At 42.7% G+C, this 21,783-nt stretch overlaps 1 protein-coding gene across 5 annotated transcripts in view; it reads left to right on the top strand.

Annotated features, from left to right (window-relative positions):
* ADNP (activity dependent neuroprotector homeobox) overlaps positions 1-21,783 on the top strand; it is a 45,854-nt gene that overhangs the window by 19,742 nt on the left and 4,329 nt on the right. For 2 of the 5 annotated variants that reach the window (XM_077929281.1, XM_077929283.1), the window contains 3 exons: positions 14,397-14,509; positions 16,979-17,071; positions 17,941-18,228. In XM_077929281.1, the coding sequence (XP_077785407.1) occupies positions 14,402-14,509; positions 16,979-17,071; positions 17,941-18,228 (489 nt within the window). In that variant the 5' untranslated portion in view covers positions 14,397-14,401. Of the gene's footprint in view, positions 1-14,393; positions 14,510-16,978; positions 17,072-17,940; positions 18,229-21,783 lie in introns of all 5 variants that reach the window. The other 3 variants (XM_077929282.1, XM_077929280.1, XM_028735198.2) reach the window with 2 other exon arrangements.

The following is a 21,783-nucleotide window of genomic DNA, read 5'->3' as shown; positions in this document are numbered from 1 at the left end:
GAAGAGGCTTGGAGAAGGGGTCTCTTAACCTCCCTTTTTGTCAGCTGTTGCCCGCTGATCTGCAGCAGCACTGGTATCTTCTGGTTTTGGTCCTATTGAGTCCCAATATTTCTTCATAATTGGGGCTTGTAAACAAGCATTTACCTGCGAGAGTTTATTTCCTGAAATGTAATCCCATGCTGTTACAGGAATGTGTATATACATGAACAGCTGATGTAGTTCCTTGCCATGAGTTTGTTGTCCTGGGCAACAGTAACATGTGAATGAACTATAACATTAGCTCTATCTTTGCATTTGTTCTTGTACATGTTCCTGGAACTGTGGGAAAGCAACTGCAGTGCTCCTGTAAGTAAGTGTGAATTGAATCCTAGTGGACTGCTTAAAATGGTATGACTAAAGGAAATAAAATGCAAGTAGGACTTGAGGCTGCTTCCTCTTCCTGCACCCCCAAGATTATTGTTAGTGTCATGAGTCCCGTGGTGGTGCTGGGCTCAGGAGTGGAGGATGACATTGGAGTGGGTGCTGAAACCAGGGAACAGAGGTTGGAGAAGGCCGGTGCTTAGCCTCTCCCAGGACTCCTATCTACCCTCTTCCCTCCTGGAAAGAGGAGCACAGCAATGGGAGGGCATTAGCCCACCACTAAGGGTGGAGGACGCGGGACATGACGCGGGTGGCGCTGTGGGTAAAACCAGTGTCTAGGACTTGCCGATCGCATGGTCGGCGGTTCGAATCCCCGCGGCGGGGTGAGCTCCCATCTTTCGGTCCCAGCTCCTGCCCACCTAGCAGTTCGAAAGCACCCTTAAAAGTGCAAGTAGATAAATAGGTACCGCTTTATAGTGGGAAGGTAAACGACGTTTCCGTGTGTGGCATTGGTGCTGGCTCGCCAGAGCAGCTTTGTCATGCTCGCCACGTGACCCGGAAGTGTGTGCGGACAGCGCTGGCTCCCGGCCTCTAGAGTGAGATGGGCGCACAACCCTAGAGTCTGACAAGACTGGCCCGTACGGGCAGGGGTACCTTTACCTTTACCTTTAAGGGTGGAGGAACCAGTATCAAGGGGACGGTACAGCCTGATTGCCCAGGACCCAGAATTGCTCCTGTTACTGGGAACAGACACATCCTCCAAGATGCAGTGCTCCTCTGACTGGGCTTACCTAAACTATTATAATCTGAGTTGGGGCAACTGGAAAACTATCTGGTGCTAGATCACTAAACATCTACTAAAGTGTCAAATTATGCAGTATGAAGAATAATTATCTCTTGTCTATCCTGAAACTGATAGGAGATTCAAGGTAGGCAAGAGATCATTCTTGTTCCGATTGCATAATTTGACAATGGCCACATCCAGGAAATGGTTTCAGCTGGCTGGCTAAGCCAGTTGCAGGTAGGTGATGGGTCTCAAACCCTCAGTGAGTCAGGGATGTGCCCTGCATGCAAAGACAGGTTCTGACCAATTGAGCAGACAAGACCAATAGTGGGCCAAATGGTCAAGAAGGTGGTTTCAGCATGTGCTATAGAAGGAAGTGAGGGGCAGATGGGGCTTGTCAACCTGGGAAGGTAGCCCGTCTAGGAGAAGAAAAACCTTCACTGCCCTGTTGGCTATACTCACTTGTGAGAAAGACTTCAGGAGTAAACCCCGAGAAACAATCCTGGCAGGCTGTGTGATTCTTCATTGGTTTGACTTCACCCCAGAAGCACACTCCATTGTGTCTTGAGACAGACAGATGCCAACAACAAGTACCAGTTGCCCCAGTTGAGATTATAGTAGTTCAGGTAAGACAAGCTGAATAAATGAATAAGGATGGGAAACACACTGTCATATATAATAAGAAAGTTGGGTAGGGTACTGAAGGATAAACAAAGGACAGGCTGAACATATTTCACCAAATTCTTGCTAATTAATAGTCAGAAAACTGAACAAAAGCAGCTGCTTTTGACATTTTGCTACCCATCCCTGTGAGCACTCTGATTAGAAAGGGTTGGGTGAAATTCTAGCCTTTGATTGGAAGCTGGAGTAGCCATTGAGTAAACTGTAGGTCCCCTCCTCACCTACCTGGCAATTTCCTTATGTGGTAGTGTTTTCCTTTTTTGCAAGCCTTTGAGACCAGGTTGTTTGGCTTTCTCAGAGAGCATTTTGAGCTCAAGATTGGTTCAGAATAACTCGCTTCAGACCAGGTCTGAATCACTGCGAATTGGCTCAATTAGGTTCAGAATTGGAGATTCATCCAAAGTGGTCTCACAGTCCCAGTTATAATGTCCCATTTGAGAAAACATGGCTATTCTTGAAGAGTGAACCTCATTTTCCATGCTGGTGTTTATCTTTTAGTTTGTAGCTGTAATCTTGATTGAAACACATATTTATTAAATTGGAATAAACTGGAAAAGTTTATATTATAAAATTCAAGCTATGTGTCTGGTTTACTGTTTAATAAGTTGATTTCTAGAGGGGTAGCTACGATAGATGAGGTTTGTCTGCTTCTTTTAAGGTGTGGTGAAGTGCAGCACAATGACAGGCTCTGCTTTACTAAAACAATTTTAGGTATCTGTAATGCTATGATATGGCTATATTTAGGATTTAGAGCATTCTGGCCTTATTTATGCAGTTATGCTGTTCAGGTGTTTCTGTGTCTGCCTTTTGATGATACCAACTATTATGTATAAACTGATTTTAAACCTAGTTAAGAACTGAACTGCTTTTTATGTTGCTTTTCCATGGGAGGTTATTACAACATTTGTTTCCAGATAAACACAGGAAGTAGTGGAAGGAAAGCACTTGCTGTGATAAACTGTTCTTAACCAGCCAGCACAGTCTGCAATTCAGTGTTTCATGTTCTGACACCCACAGTCTAGTAGTTGTCTGTCGGCAGGAGCCGCAGACGGTTTCAGTCCAATTAATAGTATTAGATTAAAGCTGCATACTTTCTAGTGCTTGTTTTGTTGTGTCAGTTCATTATTGCTTTTCTCTTAACAACTGTTTGTGGTTTCCTGTATCATAATGAACGTGGGAGGACAACGCCACTACCTTACCTACATTAGCTTGGTCTAAATGTTGGGATGAAAAATTCCTGCCAATTTTATGGTGCAGAGAAAATCAAAGGGGAAGTGGGATCAAGAAAGTAGAGACAAAGTCCCCCTGTTTTGTAATACTGAAATGTGGGGTCACTCATTGAAACGGATAGAAGGTTTAGGATACACAAGAGATAATTCTTCACACTGCATAATTTGACAGTTTAGTTGATTTGTAGCCATCTGATAGCAGATAGTTTCCCAGTTGTCTCAGTCATGACTATAATAGTTGAAAAGTCCCTAGTCAGGCTGTTCTGACCTTATAGTCTCTGCTGTAGTTTTGAAGGTGAAATTATCCTGAGAAAGTCTTTGCACTGAAGAAGTGAAATTCTCTAACCTCAGGGTGCATTTGTTTTGAATGCAAATTGGTCCTTTTAAAACCGCTATGTGCACATTGCAGCTTGGGTATGCTGCTTGAGTCACCTATGTACTTCAGTCTCTGAGGTCCAGTAATGAAATGTATTTATTTAGGGTTTTTTATACTGCTTTTGAAGCTTGTTTACATAATAAATGGCAGCTTAAAACTATGTTCCAGTAAAGTTGTTTCAGAGTCTCCTCAAGGGATGGGCTTTCACATGCAGATCTTTCAGACTCACCAGATTGTCTACACAGATTCTGGCTGTTTTGGATAGCAATCCTCTCAAGAAATACCCAATCCTACCCCCAAGTCAAATTTGGAGACAGGTCAGACAATTTGCAAGGGATTTCTCCTGCCACGCAGCTCTTTCTTCAGGTGGAAGAAACCTGTCACATTCTCCACACCCAAAAAAGATTGAAAAATGGGAAAAATGATTATGAAATAATTTCTTTTAAAATGGACAAAAAAATTAAGACTAAGTTTTCAAATACTTACTGCACCAAAATGTTTTCTAAAACTGTAACAGGAAGTCTTGTGTAAGATGATGTACGGTATCAGATTATTGCAATTTCTATCTATACAGTGAGGACAAATTGGTCCTGAAAAGCAAAGATGCATTTCTGCCTCTTGGAAGGCACTGCTATTGTCAGAAGAGAAGGAAGAAAGATTTAGTTTCTTCTTTGCTTGTGAACTTTCTCTTGTTGACATAGTTGGTGGATTTGCTTCTGTCCTCTTCTCTATGCATTGAAGGATTGAGAATGAGAGAAAGTACAGAACTACATAATTTTGTTTCCGTATAATTCACGCTGCTGCAAATATGTTGGACCCAGGATTCAAAGGCAGAAATGTAAGTGACGATAACATTGCTTCTGCATTTGACTGGACTACAAAACACACATCACACTTAGGGCTTGATTTTTGGGACGGTACTTTCAGATGTTGCAGAGTACAGAGCATCTCCAGGTATTTGGCCAAGAAATGTAGTTTGGGATTCTGCCAAGCATATCACTCTTGCAGCATGGTGGCAAAGCCTTTTGTACAACACAGCCCCTGGTACCTCTTGCTTCTGCAGCAAGCGAAAGATGTGGGTCTGGAAATACACCAAATCAAGTAATAAACCGACACAGACAGTAGAAGCCTGGTTCAGTCTAGGGATTTTTATAAGTCCATTGTAAATATGGTGATGAATATGAAGAAACAGAAACAGATAGTGATAGCTTTGAAAAGAGCCTGATTACATTTCATGTAATGTTCATTGAGTTTTGTTCCACCTACCTTCCTTTTCTCACCTCTTTTTATTTCTGCTTGACACTTTGGGGGAATGGAGAAGACACAATAGTTTTCAGAATAAGTAATAATTTGTTTTACTATACAGTACTGTCTATGCTTTCTGTTTTTATTGTTTCTTGCCTGCTCATCGTAAACTGGCAAAACCAAACAGCTGCTGGGTTCCTTACAGCTTAGCTTGTGGCTCCAATTGCAACAAAAACTTAAAAACAAAACAAATTCCATTTGTAATTCTTGAATAAACTGCACTTTTAATATGTTATACATGATAATTCTATTGTAAACCAACTTATAAATAATGCATTTTATGTTCCTCAAGTAACAAAGTGACTTTGGATATATAAAAAGTACTTAAAACAAGTATTGCTTCCCCACCCCCAATTTTTCAAAAAAGATTTCTGAGGGAAAATAGGGTGGGTTTTTTTGTTTTTTGTTTTTGCTTGGCTTCAACATTTCCGTAAATTTTACATCTCTATTTATTGTTTGCATCACCTGCTGTAAAGTATTGGATTGCATGGCTGTCTTTGGCTGCTATAATGTTTGAATGAGTCTTTGACCTAATTAATACCTAACATTCCTGGCTCAGTAGACCTTTGGGGCCCATATCCACATCCCTCACCCTGTCCCTCTCTCCCATGCTGGCTTCAGCCCTGGTCTCTTTAAACCAGGCATGGTCAAACTTGGCCCTCCAGCTGTTTTGGGACTACAGTTCCCATCATCCCTGACAACTGGTCCTGTTAGCTAGGGATGATGGGAGTTATAGTCCCAAAAAAGCTGGAGGGCCAAGTTTGGCCATGCCTGCTTTAAACCATAGTTCCCTGTTAAACATCTGCAACAAGGAACCATGGCTTATCATTTATTTACTAACAAGGACCTTAAAAGCAGTTCTATCCTGGTTTGAAGTTGTTATTAATAAACTGTCCCACAGCTCTTTATTTTAGACATAGTATGCAAGAAGAAATGCGTGGGCTGGCTTATTAAACCTGAAACTATTTAGCCAGAAATATTACAAATGAATTGGCCTGTTATTTTCTTCGGGTCAGATCCAGAGAACCATGGCTGAATTTCCACACAGAAATGAACCTCCCTAATTCACAAGTGATGGGATTGAGAATTAGGAGAAATCTATTTTGCTTATGGGACGTGGGTGGCGCTGTGGGTTAAACCACAGAGCCTAGGACTTGCTGATCAGAAGGTCGGCGGTTCAAGTCCCCGTGATGGGGTGAGCTCCCGTTGCTCGGTCCCTGCTCCTGCCAACCTAGAAGTTTGAAAGCATGTCAAAGTGCAAGTAGATAAATAGGTACCGCTCTGGTGGGAAGGTAAACGGCGTTTCCGTGCGCTGCTCTGGTTCGCCAGAAGCGGCTTAGTCATGCTGGCCACATGACCCGGAAGCTGTATGCCGGCTCCCTTGGCCAATAAAGCGAGATGAGCGCTTAACCCCAGAGTCGGCCACGACTGGACCTAATGGTCAGGGATACCTTTACCTTTATTTTGCTTATGCAAATGAGTTTTTTGTTATAAATATGTGCTCCTGAAATGAAGTTGAATGAATTTGGTTTCCCGTTCTTTTATATTTGGCTTGCTGTGGCAATTTCTGAAATACCTTAATCTGCTCCTTTCACAGTTTGTAATGTTTCAGGTATAATATGAAATACTTAAAAAAAGAAAAAAGTAATCCATATAGGGCCTTAACAACTTTGCTAAGCACTGCCATTCAACTTGTATATTTAGGCGGGCCCGTAAGTGATATAATGAAGCTACACTTTCATTTAAGATTTACAAGCTCACCCAGTCCAACTGACCATTGAACAGTTTTGGCTGTGGCTGGCTTTAGTCCAGCTCTTACCTAAGTAGGCAATAGTTGTTAGTGTCTACATAAGGTCAGAAATCATTACTATGTAAACAGTTTAGCTTATGATAGATTATTTTATCAAAGCGTCACTATGAAAATATTAACAACTTTGTATTTGTTGAAACTGGTTCTTTTTTTGCAGGCAATACCATTTATCTAATTGCACTACTATTGTGAGTATTACTAATGTAAGCAGAATGCCTACTAACAGGCAAAAGTAAATGACTTCTAATTACATATGTGCAGTGCAATCCTATGCTTGTTTGCTATTAGCAAGAGCCGGTTGTTGTGTGATAAGAGTGTCAGACTTAGGACCTTGGAGAGTTTCAAATCCCCACTTAGCCATGAAGCTATGATGTGATCTTGGACTAGTTACTGCTTCTCACCCCGGCCTACTTTACAGGGTTGTTGTGTGGATTAAATGAGGAGGGGGAGAACCATGCAATGCCACATTGAACTCCTTGGAGAAAAAAGTGGGATATAAAGACAAGAAACAAGGAAGACTTACTCCCAAGTGTATTTAGGATTTCATCCTCAAAGTTATGTACAGAATCAAATTACAAACAATATAAAACATTCAAAGACAAAAACACATAGTGAAAACAGCAAAAACAGAATTTAATTCCCACATGTTCATAGTTTCATCTGGTTTGGTGAGAATGCATGAGTTTTTGATTATTTATGTATTATCATTGTAAAACTTCTATACCAGTGTATGCACTTTAAGTAGTGATCAGGTCCACACCCCCATATGGAATTGATTGATTGATTGATTGATTGATACCTGAATTACAAAATTGAGAAACAAAATTGGTGACAGACACCATGCATTTGGCACTCTTGTGAGAGGCTGTTCATAACTTTGGTGCCACCACCAGAGAAGGCCCTAGTTGCCAGCCACCTCGCTTCATTTGGGAGAGGCCCTCAGAGCAGCATGTCTGACTAAGATCTTAAGGATTGGGTAGGTATATTTGGGAAAAGGATGATATTTCAAGCAGCCTGGCTGTTAGGCATTACAGCCTTTGGCTCCCCAGATGTTAGATTACCACTGGCATCATTCCTGGCTCTTGAATACATTGGCTAGAGTTGATGGGAGCTGGAGTTCCATAACATCTAGAAGACCACAGATTCCTCACCCCTGCGTTAAGGGCTTTGAAGGTTAAAACCAGTTCTTTAAAACGGTGCCCACAAACTGACTACAAGACATTGCAGCTGGCAAAGCAAAGGGAAAATCTACTGTCTTGTGACTTTGAGCAAGTTCCTCAGTTTCGATTTCCCCTTTTGTAAATGAAAGAGCTCTATACAGGAATAAATATAAGTGGAGATCTGCAAACTCTTGTATATTTGTGTGTTTACAGGCTTGTTCCCGGCTATACAGACCTAGATTTGAAACAATAAAACTGCTAGCACATTTGCAAAGCTAAGCAGAGACTGGTATGGTTTCAAATAAGATGGAGGTCTGTTTGTTTGAGATTACTGCATTGCCCCGGGGGGGGGGGGGTTTGGACTAGATGACCCTTGGAGGTACCTCCCAACTCTACAATTCTGTGATTCTAGGAAGGTACTAATTTCCACTCGTTGCTTCAACGTTTTCAAAATAATTGTCTCCCTGACCTCTCTTAAAGACAGTATGTGGAATCCAGTTGGTGCCCTTGTACGCATGGAAGGGCTTTTGGTTCAGTGGAGGCATCTATTAATGGAATATGTCAGGGCGCCTTCTGCCAAGTTTCCCTTGCCTGTGACTCCTCAGTGCCACCGCCCTGCAAATCAGCACCACAGAGTTGGGGGGAACCATCCAGAACATGTTGGGAGGTGGTATGGAGAACAGCAGGGGAATGGGGGAAATCAGCAGAAATCTCCTGTGCTCTCCTGTTAGCTGGATCACCTCTGCTGGATCAAAAGCCTTTCTGTGAATGCAAGATTACAGATTGGATTCCTCCCAGTGGGAACTAATTGGACCTGGATGGTGCCAGAACAACATTTTAAATAGGAATTGAATTGAAACTTTAGGTGGTTTTTGAGAAATCATTTAGTATATGGCCTTGTAGCTGTTATAACTACCTGTCTTAAAAACAGCTCCATTTTCCCTTGGCATTGTGTGATGATTGTGTTTTAAAGCTTTTCTGACCAGGAATGTTCCATGACAGACAAGCTCCGGGTTGCAGGCCTTTGTGTGTTTTTGCTGGGGGTGGGGTTTGAAATATAACAACAACAACAACAACAACAACAGGCACTTCCTATTATAATGGGAGAGATGCATGTTTGGTTGTGTAAATGAACATAAAAAAGAGCCTGTGGGATCAGGTCAATGATCTATCTAGTCATTGTGGGAAACCCGCAAGCAGGATTTGAGCACCAGAGCACTTTCCCCTCCTGTGGTGAAGTGTATGTGTGAGAGAGATACTTGTGTGTGTCTGTGGTGTGTATGTATACAGTTAGCGTGTGTGAGGAGGAGTGGGTTAGACACCTTGTGCACTTTTTTCCTCCTGGGGAATTCTCCCTGATATTAGACAGCAACGGACAGCATCAGGGTGTGGCTCTGGGTGTAATCAATATTGTGTGATTGCCACAGTCAGGATGAGCAGGACACTGATGACTTCTCACAGGAAGCATGAGGTGGGGCAGCAGCAGCAGTGACTGCACTCTCTAGTTTTCTGTTACGTTACCCCCATCCCCAGCAGTCACAGCGCTGCCTTCCAATTCAAAATGCCAGAGGGAAAACCCTAAATGTTAGACCATCAATTGCACAGTGGTACCTCGGGTTACATATGCTTCAGGTTACAGACTCCGCTAACCCAGAAATAGTACCTCAGGTTAAGAACTTTGCTTCAGGATGAGAACAGAAATCATGCTCTGTTGGTGCGGCGGCAGCGGGAGGCCCCATTAGCTAAAGTGGTGCTTCAGGTTAAGAACAGTTTCAGGTTAAGAACAGACCTCCGGAACGAATTAAGTACTTAAGCTGAGGTACCACTGTACTCACAACCAGAATGAGACGTGAACTAAAATCTTAAATCCTCTGAATGCTATGAAGTGACCTTATGCCCTCATAACTTTTTGTGAGCACAAAAATAAAGCAGCTCCTTTTTTCACTGACTCCAGCATCTTAAGGTGGTGGTTGGTTGTTTTTTTAAAGCATTTGGCCTTTGTTAATCAGATCACTATGAATGTGGTTGCTCACTTCTTATCCAGGTAGTCAGTGTGTTTGTGAATTACAGACACATCAAGAACATTAATACGTTCTCACACAAATGAAATGTTCATGTGCAAGTGCATAATCTTTTAATTGCGGTAGAATTATAATAAGGTAGAGCTGATACTTATACTGTGAATGGGGAAAACTTTTGTATTCCATGGGAACCTGCTTCATTAGGCAATCGGTTGCACAATATTTTTTTCAGAATGGCCACTTGTAAACATGTGATGACAGCTTTTTTGGGGGGTGGGGGTTTAGAACTTCAGGTTTGCAGGATAGAATCCCAAACAAAAATTTAAAAATCTGAAAACGAGGGTAGGGGGAGAAAAAGTTACTACAATTTTGCTGATAAGTACAAAATCTACCAGACAACTAAACATTTACTGGAGTGTTCAGAAGCTCAGATAGTCAGAATTCTCCTGTCGAGTGTGGATTTTGTGCTTCACAACTATGCAGATTTCTAAGCTACCTTATTTAGTGTGGTCTCGTTCTGAATGTCTGTTTCTGCCCTGGCCAAAGATGCTCTTGGAAGTGACCTGTTTTGTATGAAGATGCCCTAAATACTGGTCATTCATTAGTGTTGTTGCGTTAGGTGAAAACACTTGAGGGAGGTGGAGCAGAGGCAGCGAGGAGTGTGACTCACTGAGAGCTTCAAAGGGCAGATGAAGAGGACTGCAGTTGATCCCGGGGCTTGAGATCCCCCCACCCCTGCTCTACAAAGACCAGTAGCTACAAGTGGTTTAAAAACAAAGTTCACCAGAACGTGCTAGTGTTTAAACAATGCACTTTGCTGAGTTGTCTGTAAGTGACTGTGGAGGCCAATTCTGGATCCACACGTCCTTCCACAGTGGGAGCATTGGTTTCCGGGCGGGAGTTGATCACGGTGTGGATTTGCCAAGCGCGCCTTCCTCTTAGCACGTTTCTCCCTTGCGTCCTGAGTTCAAGTGTCTTCAAAGCTCATGACACCTTTGGTAAAGGCTGTTCTCCAATTGGAGCACTCACAGGCCAGTGTTTCCCAGTTGTCAGTGTTTATATTACATTTTTTTAGATTTGCCTTGAGACAGTCTTTAAACCTCTTTTGTTGACCACCAGCATTACGCTTTCCATTTTTAAGTTCGGAATAGAGTAGTTGCTTTGGAAGACGATCATCTGGAAAGCATCTTAACAGGAGTGGGCATATATCTGCCTAGCAGGTGGTTCTAGCTTGAGGCAAGCTGCTTTTCAAAATAAGCACTTCTTCATAATTTGAATGAACCAGATTCTGCAGGTGCATTGTGGGAGGTCTTAATGTTTGCAACCTAGTATAAAATATCTCCTACATGCCCCAGGCAAAACCTTCAATCCTGCCAGCTATAAGAATGAGATTACAAGGGCAGCACAGAGGTGGCTTGTTCGCAAACACACGCAAGCACATACATAATGGACAGCCCTTTGGCTTTTAAAAATCAAAATCGATCCTCATCGGTTGTACTAAAATAGGGGTGGGCAATTTCCTTGTCCCCAAAGACTGCATGCCGTGGTGGGCTATGGGCCACATGGCTGTAGTAGGCATGGCCTGGGCTCCCCCCACCCACTTACTCCCCAGCTTAGTCTCTCGTACTTATCCTTCCCCCAGTGTCTTAGTGTGGAGGGAGAGAGAGGTTTAAGCCTTCTCTCCTGGAGCACTGAGATCCAATAACATCTTCCTCCCTGCCGCAAGCTGCTGGGAATATTGCATCTGGGCAGTGAGAAAAGGGGGGCACATATGTTGGGAATTCAGGGAGCAAGCCATTGTGTGCATCTTGCACATCCTGGATTATTTGCACTCTGTGAATATAGTGGGTGGAATTCAATGTCACGCTCCTCTAACCATTCTCTCTGCACTGAGCTGGGAGTTCTTGCCCCCCTGAGCAAATTTTGGAGGGTGTGTTGGGGGAAGAGGGGAGGGGGCAGCCCTGTTCCACTGATAGGGCTGGTTGGGTGAATTCCACCCAAAATGTTTGTTGGGAGACTAGTTCATGGGTGACACAGGCATATGAACAATAGTGATGAACTGTATAATATATTGCAAGTCAGGTACACTAAGAGGGTTGGCTGGTTTGTTGCATGGTAGAAACAAAATATATTTGTTTCTCCACTTAATATGAACCAAAAGAAAGACTTGAGTTCTGCTCTTTCAACTTTTTAATGTTTGTTGGCCTTGTGTGTTAATTCTGAAGCTTCTGTTAGCAATTGGGAGGGCAAACAGTCCCAATTTTGATAATAGAATATACATTTTTATTCTTCTGAGGATACGAATTTTCTAGAATTGGTTTTTGCTTCAATTGTAATTGTATGCACAACTCTAAGTACAAACAGCAGATTGTAAATCACCATCCTCCAGCTACTGTCATAATTATGGTAAGTGGTGAATTCTTAACACAGAAAGTCTATTGTGTGTGCTTATTCATACCTGATATTGATCAAATGCCTTCTCAATCTCCTTATAATCGCATTAAGACATAAGGTCCACTAAGGAGCAGTTTAATGTTCTTAACCCGAAACCATTCTTAACCCGAGGTGCACTTTCGCTAATGGGGCCTCCCACTGCCACCGGCTCAATTTCCGTTCTCATCCTGGGGCAAAGTTTGTAACCCGAGGTACTACTTCCGGGTTAGCGGAGTTTGTAACCTGAGGTACCACTGTACATTCTTCAAATGCATCATTCTACGGGCTCATAGAAGGATATTTTAACAACTTTAGCAGTTGTCATGCTTGGGACAGATGGTGCATTTATTTATTTTCTATCCTGCCCTTCCTTAGAAAGGAGCCCAGGGTAACAAACAAAACAGCAGAAAAACCCACAAAACATTTTAATAAGAATCACATCTCCTCACTGCTAGATAACTTCAAGAGTTCCAGGCACAATATATTTCAGCAGCCCAATGCTAGGGTACAATTGCAAGAATGTTAAAAACTCTGCCCAAAGTGGGAATTAAGATTAAGCCACTGCTTTAAGTTGTAAGTATTGCTGGGATACTGATGCAAGCAGTTGAAATTCAGATTTAAGGTTCTGATGGAGTTTGAAAAAGCCAAGTTGTTGATTAGTTATGAGAATGCTGTATGGGTTATGGGAGTGGGATGTGTACATACGGGTGAGTACTGCTGCAGTTTTGTGTGTGTGTGTGTTGCACTATTAAGAAATAAGTTTCAATAAACTTTGTAATTTGAAATCCCTGAAATTTCTACTGGTTTCTAAACAAGACTTTTCAGAAGAATGAGCTGAATTCACAATCATTTGGATTTTGAGGTTCAAACGGTTTGTTGTTTGGTTGTTGCTTCGATCTTCTAGGTAGTATTCTCTTGAGCTCATTGTTGAGCTGAGCATATTTATCAGTCAAACTCCTAGCCTGTCTGCCATTCTTCGTTGCGTGCCCATAGCCCCGCTTCCTTCATGCACTAGACTGAAAAAACGAACTCTGCAATTTCACTGAGCTAACGTAGCCTGTTGACGAAGAGGGTAATGGTGTGAGCAACGGCTGATATATGTGTTCTTCATGAAAATGGAAAACTATATCATGACATAGAAAAGATTTAACGTCTGGCACCAGCCATTCTATTTGCCACGGCGAGTGTGGGACTCCACCGAGGCGCATGTGACAAGGGGCCGCAACTTCCTTGCAACTTCAGACCTGCAGAAGTAGGCTGAGATCATCCTGGCCATTGCTTAGCCGTCCTTTCCACCTTCCCAGCTCCAAAGTTGGAAGGATGGCCAAGGCTTGTACATCAGCTGTCTGGAGTCATGCAGGCAACAAAACAAGCAATATCCTAAAATCAGCTAGCCTTGTATTTTACAGAGCAGACAAGGGAAGGGTTCAGGAGAAAGGGTGGGATATAAATTGAACTATTATTAATTATGAAGGTGCCTTTGATTCTTTCTCCGCATTGACCCTTTCTCTTGGGAAAGGTGAGTTGTGTGTTGGGAACCTTTTCCCCTTCCCTCCAGAAAGGCCACCCTCCTCAAGCCAGCAAACTCCCATTACTAAGGGAGAAGAGCTGGTGATTACAATTTTTGGCTTTTATACTTTTCCAATAAGACATTGGGCTGAGGTCACCTACTAAGTCTGGTTCTGAGGGGAGGGTGAACTTCCAGAAAGAGTGCACTGCAATGCTTGCACTGACGTTCCCCTTAGCACAACATTGAATTCCATCCTTTGTAGTTGTCTTTAATTTCTGTGTATTATATGTGCATGTAAAAACATGTAAACAATTGACTTGGCCAGCAAAGCCAGCCAAAAACTGTAGACCTTTTGTTAGAGTAGCATCTTTTGTTGGGATGAATTTGACTTTTCCACATGAGAGTGGGTATGCAACTATTGGTCATAAAGTTGGATGTGTGTGTTTTAGACCAAATCTGGATACTATATTCTCTGTTCCTGTAAGGTGTTGGTTTTTTAAAAAACTTTTTTCTAAAGTTTACTTACCTGGCTCAACTTTGAAAACAAGATGGCTGAACAACTCAGTTTGTTTTGAACTGCCTAGAATCTGAGGGATATGAAGTGCATAAATGTAAACAGAAAACTGAGTGATAACAGACTTTTTGATCTGAATTCAAGCGCTTTGGGACAAAACGTTTTCAGTAAATTATTTTCTCCCCCTCCCTCTTCTCTCCCCCCTCCCAGTAGAAACTATGTTCCAACTTCCTGTCAACAACCTTGGCAGTTTAAGAAAAGCCCGGAAAACTGTGAAAAAAATACTAAGTGACATTGGTTTGGAATACTGTAAAGAGCATATAGAAGTAAGTACAATCTTCCGTTGAACTCTTGGGTTGCAGTTTAAATTGAAGGGCTGTATCTTCCGTTGGGAATATTATAAACTGAAGTGAAGTTTCAGGAGAACAGTGATTGACTGGTATTACGAAAGTGGCATGAGTTTTTTGCTTCTTGGCTGTACTCACTTATCAAGCCAAAAACTGTGATTATCTGCTTGGCTGCCACCCCACCAAGGGAGCCATCTCCTGAGAAACATGGAGCTTTCCCACCTAACCACTTCTTGGTATCTTTGTGGGAAAGGTTGGCGTTGGCTGGTTTCAGTCTGTGCCACCAAGACACACTGGTTGGCCTCTGGATAGAGAACTTCCGTCACATGCTGCACTTGTTATAGGGAGATGATGATGATGATGATAATAATGATAATAATAATTTTTTATTTGTACCTCGCCCATCTGGCTGGGTTTCCCCACCCACTCTGGGCGGCTTCCAACAAAGACAAAAAAATACACTAAAATGTCACACATTAAAAACTTCTCTGAACAGGGCTGCCTTCAGATGTCTTCTAAATGTCAGGTAGATGTTTATCTCTTTGACATCTGATGGGAGGGCATTCCACAGTGCGGGTGCCACTACCGAGAAGGCCTTCTGCCTGGTTCTCTGTAGCTTTGCTTCTCGCAATGAGGGAACCACCAGAAGGCCCTCGGCACTGGACCTCAGTGTCTGGGCAGAACGATGGGGGTGGAGATGCTCCTTCAGAGATGCCTCGTAGGTAAGAGGTCCAAGGAGTGTTGCTGAAGAAACTCCCAAGGAGTAGTTTCAAGGAAAAAAGGATGATCTCTCTGTGTTAAATATCACAGCATTAACTGTGGTAGTCTACTAATGTTGTACCCGTGCCTCAAACTGCTTCTCCCTCTGCAGTGGAGAACCTCTTCTGCCTACTGAAGGGTGGAAAACCAACCGTGAAACTGAGGTGGTACGGCTAGCAGGCAGGAAAGGAGAGGGAGAAAACAGGAGATGCTACAGAATACTGCTTATTGCAAGCCCAACACGTTTTGGAAAACCTTGCTGGAGGGCATGTTTTTATCAACAGTTCTGACACACCTGGGGTTACTGCAGTATCCTTTGTATGTTAGAATTGTTGCTAAAATCTGCCCCTGAGAAATGATTTTTTCCCCAAAATGCATTGGACTAAAAATGAACACTGTCTTGTAGCCCTTCAAGTCTTTCCCCCCCATCTGCTGAATTGTGAATCTGACTTACGCATTTCAAAACCATGCAGCTGTAATACTAGATTCTCTTGCTTAGCTACTACCAAAGTTTTAGATTACTTCAATTAAATGGGTGCGTGTGGTTTTTGCATATAACCAACCAAATGGGTTGATGTTAATGCCCAATTTATCAGTAATAGAATAAACAACAATGCACACTGTGTCTGTTTAGTGTTCACAACTGCAGCACTTAGAAGCAGCTATGATTGATTTCATTGGGACCAATTTAAGCATGAAATACTGGACAAGTTATTCCACAATAAATTTGTCAGTCTTCAATGTGCCACATGACTCTTGCTTTTGGACAAACACTAAATGCATATTTTGAAAAATGTGGGCTGAAATTTCATGTTATCTGTGATTTTTCACACAATCGTTTCTAATTTTTGTAGTCTGGTATATAGATTCTGCTCCTGCACAGGACAGATCTAGGAGGATTCTAGCCCTCTGGCCAGGGAACTAGTGCTCATGCCTTCTCCTTTTGAGAAGGATTGGCAGTGAGAGCAGCTTCATGCTCTGTGATCTTCTGGAGAGCATTCTCAGTAATGTTCCCATTGAGCCTAGCTTCTTAGAGACTACTCTTTCTGTTTCTACGCCTTTTACTTAAAAGTACAAATAACCTGTCGTCACACAAACTACCGTACTTTTCCGTATATTAGACGCCCCCCATATATAAAACTCCCCCCTATTTTGGGAGACTCAGTTTTGCCACTATCCGTGTATTAGACGACCCCAGTTTTTTGGCATGATTTTTCTGTCAAGAAACCTCGTCCAATACACGGAAAAATACAGTAATCTATGCTCCTGCAAATACTTACTTGCTCATACGGTCTGGCAAGCTCATTCCCTCAAATAATTTTTCATATGTGATTATCTGTATGACTTACAGATTGCATAAAAAAATTAAACTGACTTCGTAGGGGGAAACGAACAGGGGCCAGACAAATTTAAGCAATTTAAAGTCATCTTCATTTCAAAGGACTGTTAAGTACCTGTCTTCTATTGAAGTGGTTGTATCATGCCCTTAATTAGTAAAAAAATAATAAGTGCATTAATTAGTAAAAATTATACTCCCTGGGAAGTTTTCTGTTAATGAGCCCTTTTATTTGTAATTTTTGGTACCTTAATAATTCTTCTTGAATTTTCAAGATCTAAAGAAATGAATAGGCAATCATTCTGCGGTTTGTTATTTCTATTTATGCTTTTGTCAATCTTCCACTGTTGCAGGATTTTAAGCAGTTTGAACCCAATGACTTCTATCTGAAAAACACTACATGGGAAGATGTTGGATTGTGGGATCCTTCACTTACAAAAAATCAGGTTGGTAATAATGTGGTAAAATGACCTTAAATCTGAAACCAATTCCAAACCAATTAAGTTTGGAATCGTGTTTTTATGACAAACGTTAAGTGCTTTACAACCTAAATTATATCTGTTTACGAAAGTAATAATTCCCACTGATTTCAGTGAGATTTATTGCAAGATGTGTGTGCACAGGATTACAGCCCAGATGTCAGCAGAGGTGGGACAGAAGAAAAAGAATGTTATAGTATCATGGGGACTGGTCACTATGGTCTCTGTGGAAACAACAGTTGCTGAGTGCTGTCTCAGGACTGATTAGTTCTTTTGAAATCTTTTTGGACTTGAGTTTGGCAGTGAGTGTACTCCTGAATATGACTTAGTTGGATATCTAGTAGTTCAACATAATTGAAGAAATTTAAACTTAACTAGCAAATTTGGTGCCCCTTTTAAGATAAGCAGAATTGAGAAAGAACTGACAGCAGGTAGTTCAACTCTGATATACTACCAAAACATTGTTAAAGAAACTTAACAATGGTTTGGTGGGTCTGAATTGACAAAGCATAGTGTATACAGTGAGGGGGGGGGAAGTATTTGATCCCCTGCTAAATTTGCCCGTTTGCCCTCTGACAAAGAAATGACCAGTCCATAATTTTAATGGTAGGTTTATTGTAGCTGTGAGAGACAGAATAACAGCAGGGAAAACCCCAGAAACCCAGAAGACAAAAGTCAGAGATTGATGTGCATTATAATGAGTGAAATAAGTATTTGATCCCCTATCAACCAGCCAGATGTCAGGCTACCTGGTATCTTCACTGTATGTAACGAGCTGAGAGTAGAAGCACCTGCTGTAAGGGAGAGGTCTTACCTGTAATCCCACCTCGTTACAGTACCTGTACAAAAGAGACCTGTCGACAGAAGCAATCAATCCAGCAGATTCCCAAGTAGCCACCATGACCAAGACCAAAGAGCTGTCCAAGGATGTCAGGGACAAGATTGTAGACCTGCACAAGGCTGGACTGGGCTACAAGACTATTGCCAAGCAGCTTGGTGAGAAGGTGACAACAGTTGGTGCAATCATTCGCAAATGGAAGAAACACAAAATAACCGCCAACCTCCCTCGGTCTGGGGCTCCATGCAAGATCTCATCTCGTGGAGTTGAAATGATCGTGAGCAAGGTGATGAAGCAGCCCAGAACTACACGGGGGGGAACTTGCCAATGATCTCAGGGCAGCTGGGACCATAGTCTAAGGTTATCAGATTTTTTCCAGTAAATCTGGGGACGCAAATAAATATATAATATAATATATAATTCTAATTTCTAATATAATATAATATAATGTAATATAATATAATATTTATTTTAAAAAGAAAAAATATTTTTAAAAATTACGAAAAAAAGTCAACACCACAGATCAAAGTTTGCTTTAAAACTGAGCTGGTGAGGAGGTCCTCTCTGTGAGTGGGCAGATGGCCCCCAGTGGGGGCCCCGAGATGCAGCCGAGCCTCCTGCTCTCGCTGTGGGGCTGCCCCAGCGCTCCCTGCCGCTGCTAGATCGAGCCCAAAGCTTTGGCACGAACACACCCACCCCGCACTGCTTCTTTCTCTCCCCAGCCCACCTCCCCCCCCCATCCCTCCTCCTGTCCTCCCCAAAGCCATGCAGCCGCAAGCAGCTCAAATGGAGTGGAAAATGGCCAGTGGTGGCAGATCGAGCCTTTAGATTATTTCCTTCACGTTTGGTACTTAGTTGTCTCTAATTTGCTTTTATTTGCCAGATGCCCCCCTCCCCTCCCACCAGCTTGGCTGGGTGGGTGGCGGCGGCGAGGAGGCAGAAGTAGCGCGGTGGTGGAGAAGAGAAGAATATATATGTGTGTGTGTGTCCCCCTATATTTTTTGGCTCCCACCGCTCCTCTACATGATAATATGTTTATATGATTAGCTGAGCCCAGGGGTGGGTAGAAGAGAGAGAAAGAGAGGGGGTGGAGTTTGGCGGAAGAGGTGGAGGCTGGAGGTGGCTCCAGTTCAGAGCTAGTGGAGAGTCCGTGTCAGGACTTCGCAATCCCCAGTCACACACACAGAGAGAAGTGCATGGACGAAAGGGAGATGGCAATACAATTCACTGGGATTTTTCAGCGTCAAGGACAGGGGAGAAGCAAGCAGGGTGGGGGGAAGCGAAGCTTGAAGAAGGGTTGGAACTGGATGCTGCCAGAGGCCAGGATGCCATCCAGGGAGATGTAAATGAGGCTGACGGGGAGAAAGGGGGCTTTTCTTTCCGATTTTTCCTCGCGCGTGTGCCTGTGCTTTGCAATCACAGTGGCTTCTCCCCACTTCGCCTCCCTGCCAAACAATTGAGTTGAATCTGGCTGCTTCTGTTGGCATCGTTGTTTCCTGGGGACATTTAATGAAATCTGGGGACATTCCGGGGGTGGAATTGGTCCGGGGAAACATATGCAAATCTGGGGATTGTACCTGGGAACCGGGGACGTCAGGTAACCCTAAGATAGTCACCATGAAAACAGTTGGTAACACACTACGCCGTGAAGGACAGAGATCTTGCAGAGCCTAGCAGGTCCCCATGCTCAAGACAGCACGTGTACAAGCCCATCTGCAGTTTGCCAGTGCACATCTGAATGACCCAGAGGAGAAGTGGGTGAAAGTGTTGTGGTCAGATGAGACCAAAATCGAGCTCTTTGGCATCAACTCAACTTGCCGTGTTTGGAGGAGGAGGAATGCTGCCTACGATCCCAAGAACACCATTCCTGCTGTCAGACATGGAGGGGGACATAATTATGCTTTGGGGGTGTTTTTCTGCTAAGGGGGCAGGACACCTTCACCGCATCGAAGGGACGATGGATGGGACCATGTATCGTCAAATCTTGGGGGAGCACCTCCTTCCCTCAACCAGGGCATTGGAAATGGGTCGAGGATGGGTATTCCAGCATGACAGTGACCCAAAACACAGGGCCAAGGCAACAAAGGAGTGGCTCAAGAAGAAGCACATTAAGGTCCTGGAGTGGCCTAGCCAGTATCCAGATCTTAATCCCATCGAAAATCTGTGGAGGGAGCTGAAGGTTCGAGTAGCTACACGTCAGCCTCAAAATCTTACTGACTTGGAGAGGATCTGCAAAGAGGAGTGGCGCAAAATACCTCCTGAGATGTGTGCAAACCTGGTGGCCACCTACAATAAATGTCTGACCTCTGTAATTGCCAACAAGGGTTTTGCAACGAAGTACTAAGTCATCTTTTGCAAAGGGATCAAATACTTATTTCACTCATTATAATGCATGTCAATCTCTGGCTTTTGTCTTCTGGGTTTCTGGGGGTTTTCATGTTATTCTGTCTCTCACAGCTACAATAAACCTACCATTAAAATTATGGACTGGTCATTTTTTTTGTCAGAGGGCAAATGGGCAAATCTAGCAGGGGATCAAATACTTTTTCCCCCTCACTGTAATTATGGACTGGTCATTTTTTTGTCAGAGAGCAAATGGGCAACAAACTATAGCTTGTAAACCATAATTTAGTTTGCAAAGCGTAAACTATGGTTTAGCATGATTAATGAATTGACAGACCATAGTTAATGGTTTTTTGTTTTCCTTGCAGAAGCTGCTGTACAATAGACAGGAGTGAATCTGTAATTTATGAAACTAAGAGGGCAGAAAATGAAAGCAGTCTAGCAGCCTTGAATTATGGTTTGGCTGTTGTGTGTTCGGAATCTCAAAACAGTGATTTCAGTTACACACTAAATTTAGCACAAACCATGGTTTGATGTCTGAAGTGTCAGGATATATTTACCGGAGCAATCTGAGTTTATCTAGTTACAGAGTGTATCAGATTGAAAGTTTGGAAACTTTGATAAAGCCATAATTAGATGTTGTACCAATACAGAGATTCTAAAAAGAATTTGTGCATGCCTAAGTATTTTATCACTGCTTGAGAATCTGGTATACGCTGATGAATCACTGGACTGGTTCAGATATATTGGGAAACTGCGCTTTCATGTTATGAGAACATGTGGTGGCACAGCTTAGGTTTCTGTGCTCTCCCATTACTTCTCTGTACATGAGAAGAGGAAATGGAAAGCTGCTTTCGTTGTTGAGCTCAATAGAAGCCATGTCCTGGTGGGTGTTTTTACTGCTGTGCTGCATGATAACACTTATGTGAGAGAGAATAAGAGCACCCTTACAAGCCCTACTTCCTCCGAAGCATAATTTTTTTTCAAGTCTTCCACAAGTTGGGAAGATCAGGTTCGGAAACCGGGAGCCTCCTTTACTTCTGGAGGCTCCTTACACAATTTAAAACCCTTAGTTTGAAAGTGGTGTGGCTCTATGAAGCTTTCAGTCTCCTTAGGCACAAAGTTGCAGGAGAAGGGTGGAGGGAAGCATGCAGCCCAAAGGTCACTGCAGCTCGTTCTCTTAATGGGAAACCATGGTTTGTAGCATATGCTAGCCCTACTCAGAGTAGACCCATTGAAGTTAATGGACATGGCTAACTTAGGTTCATTATTTTCAGTGGGTCTCCTCTGAGTAACACAAGCATAGGATACAACCCATGGCTTCCTATTATGTCTCAAGCAGGCAGCTGTCTTGGTTTGTAATGCTTGATTTGCAGGGGCTGAATGATCAAAAATAAGGAAGATGTATTTCTGTGGTTTAGGACTAGTCTTCTTTCTTAAAGACTTTCTATGAACTGCCTGATTTTTGCCAGCTTAAAAAAAAGAACGTTAAATGGAT

This window comes from Podarcis muralis, chromosome 5 (assembly GCF_964188315.1).
Source record: "Podarcis muralis chromosome 5, rPodMur119.hap1.1, whole genome shotgun sequence".
Classification (NCBI taxonomy): domain Eukaryota; kingdom Metazoa; phylum Chordata; class Lepidosauria; order Squamata; family Lacertidae; genus Podarcis; species Podarcis muralis.
Note: the sequence above shows the minus strand (reverse complement) of the source record. Positions and strands in the feature narration are given on the sequence as shown.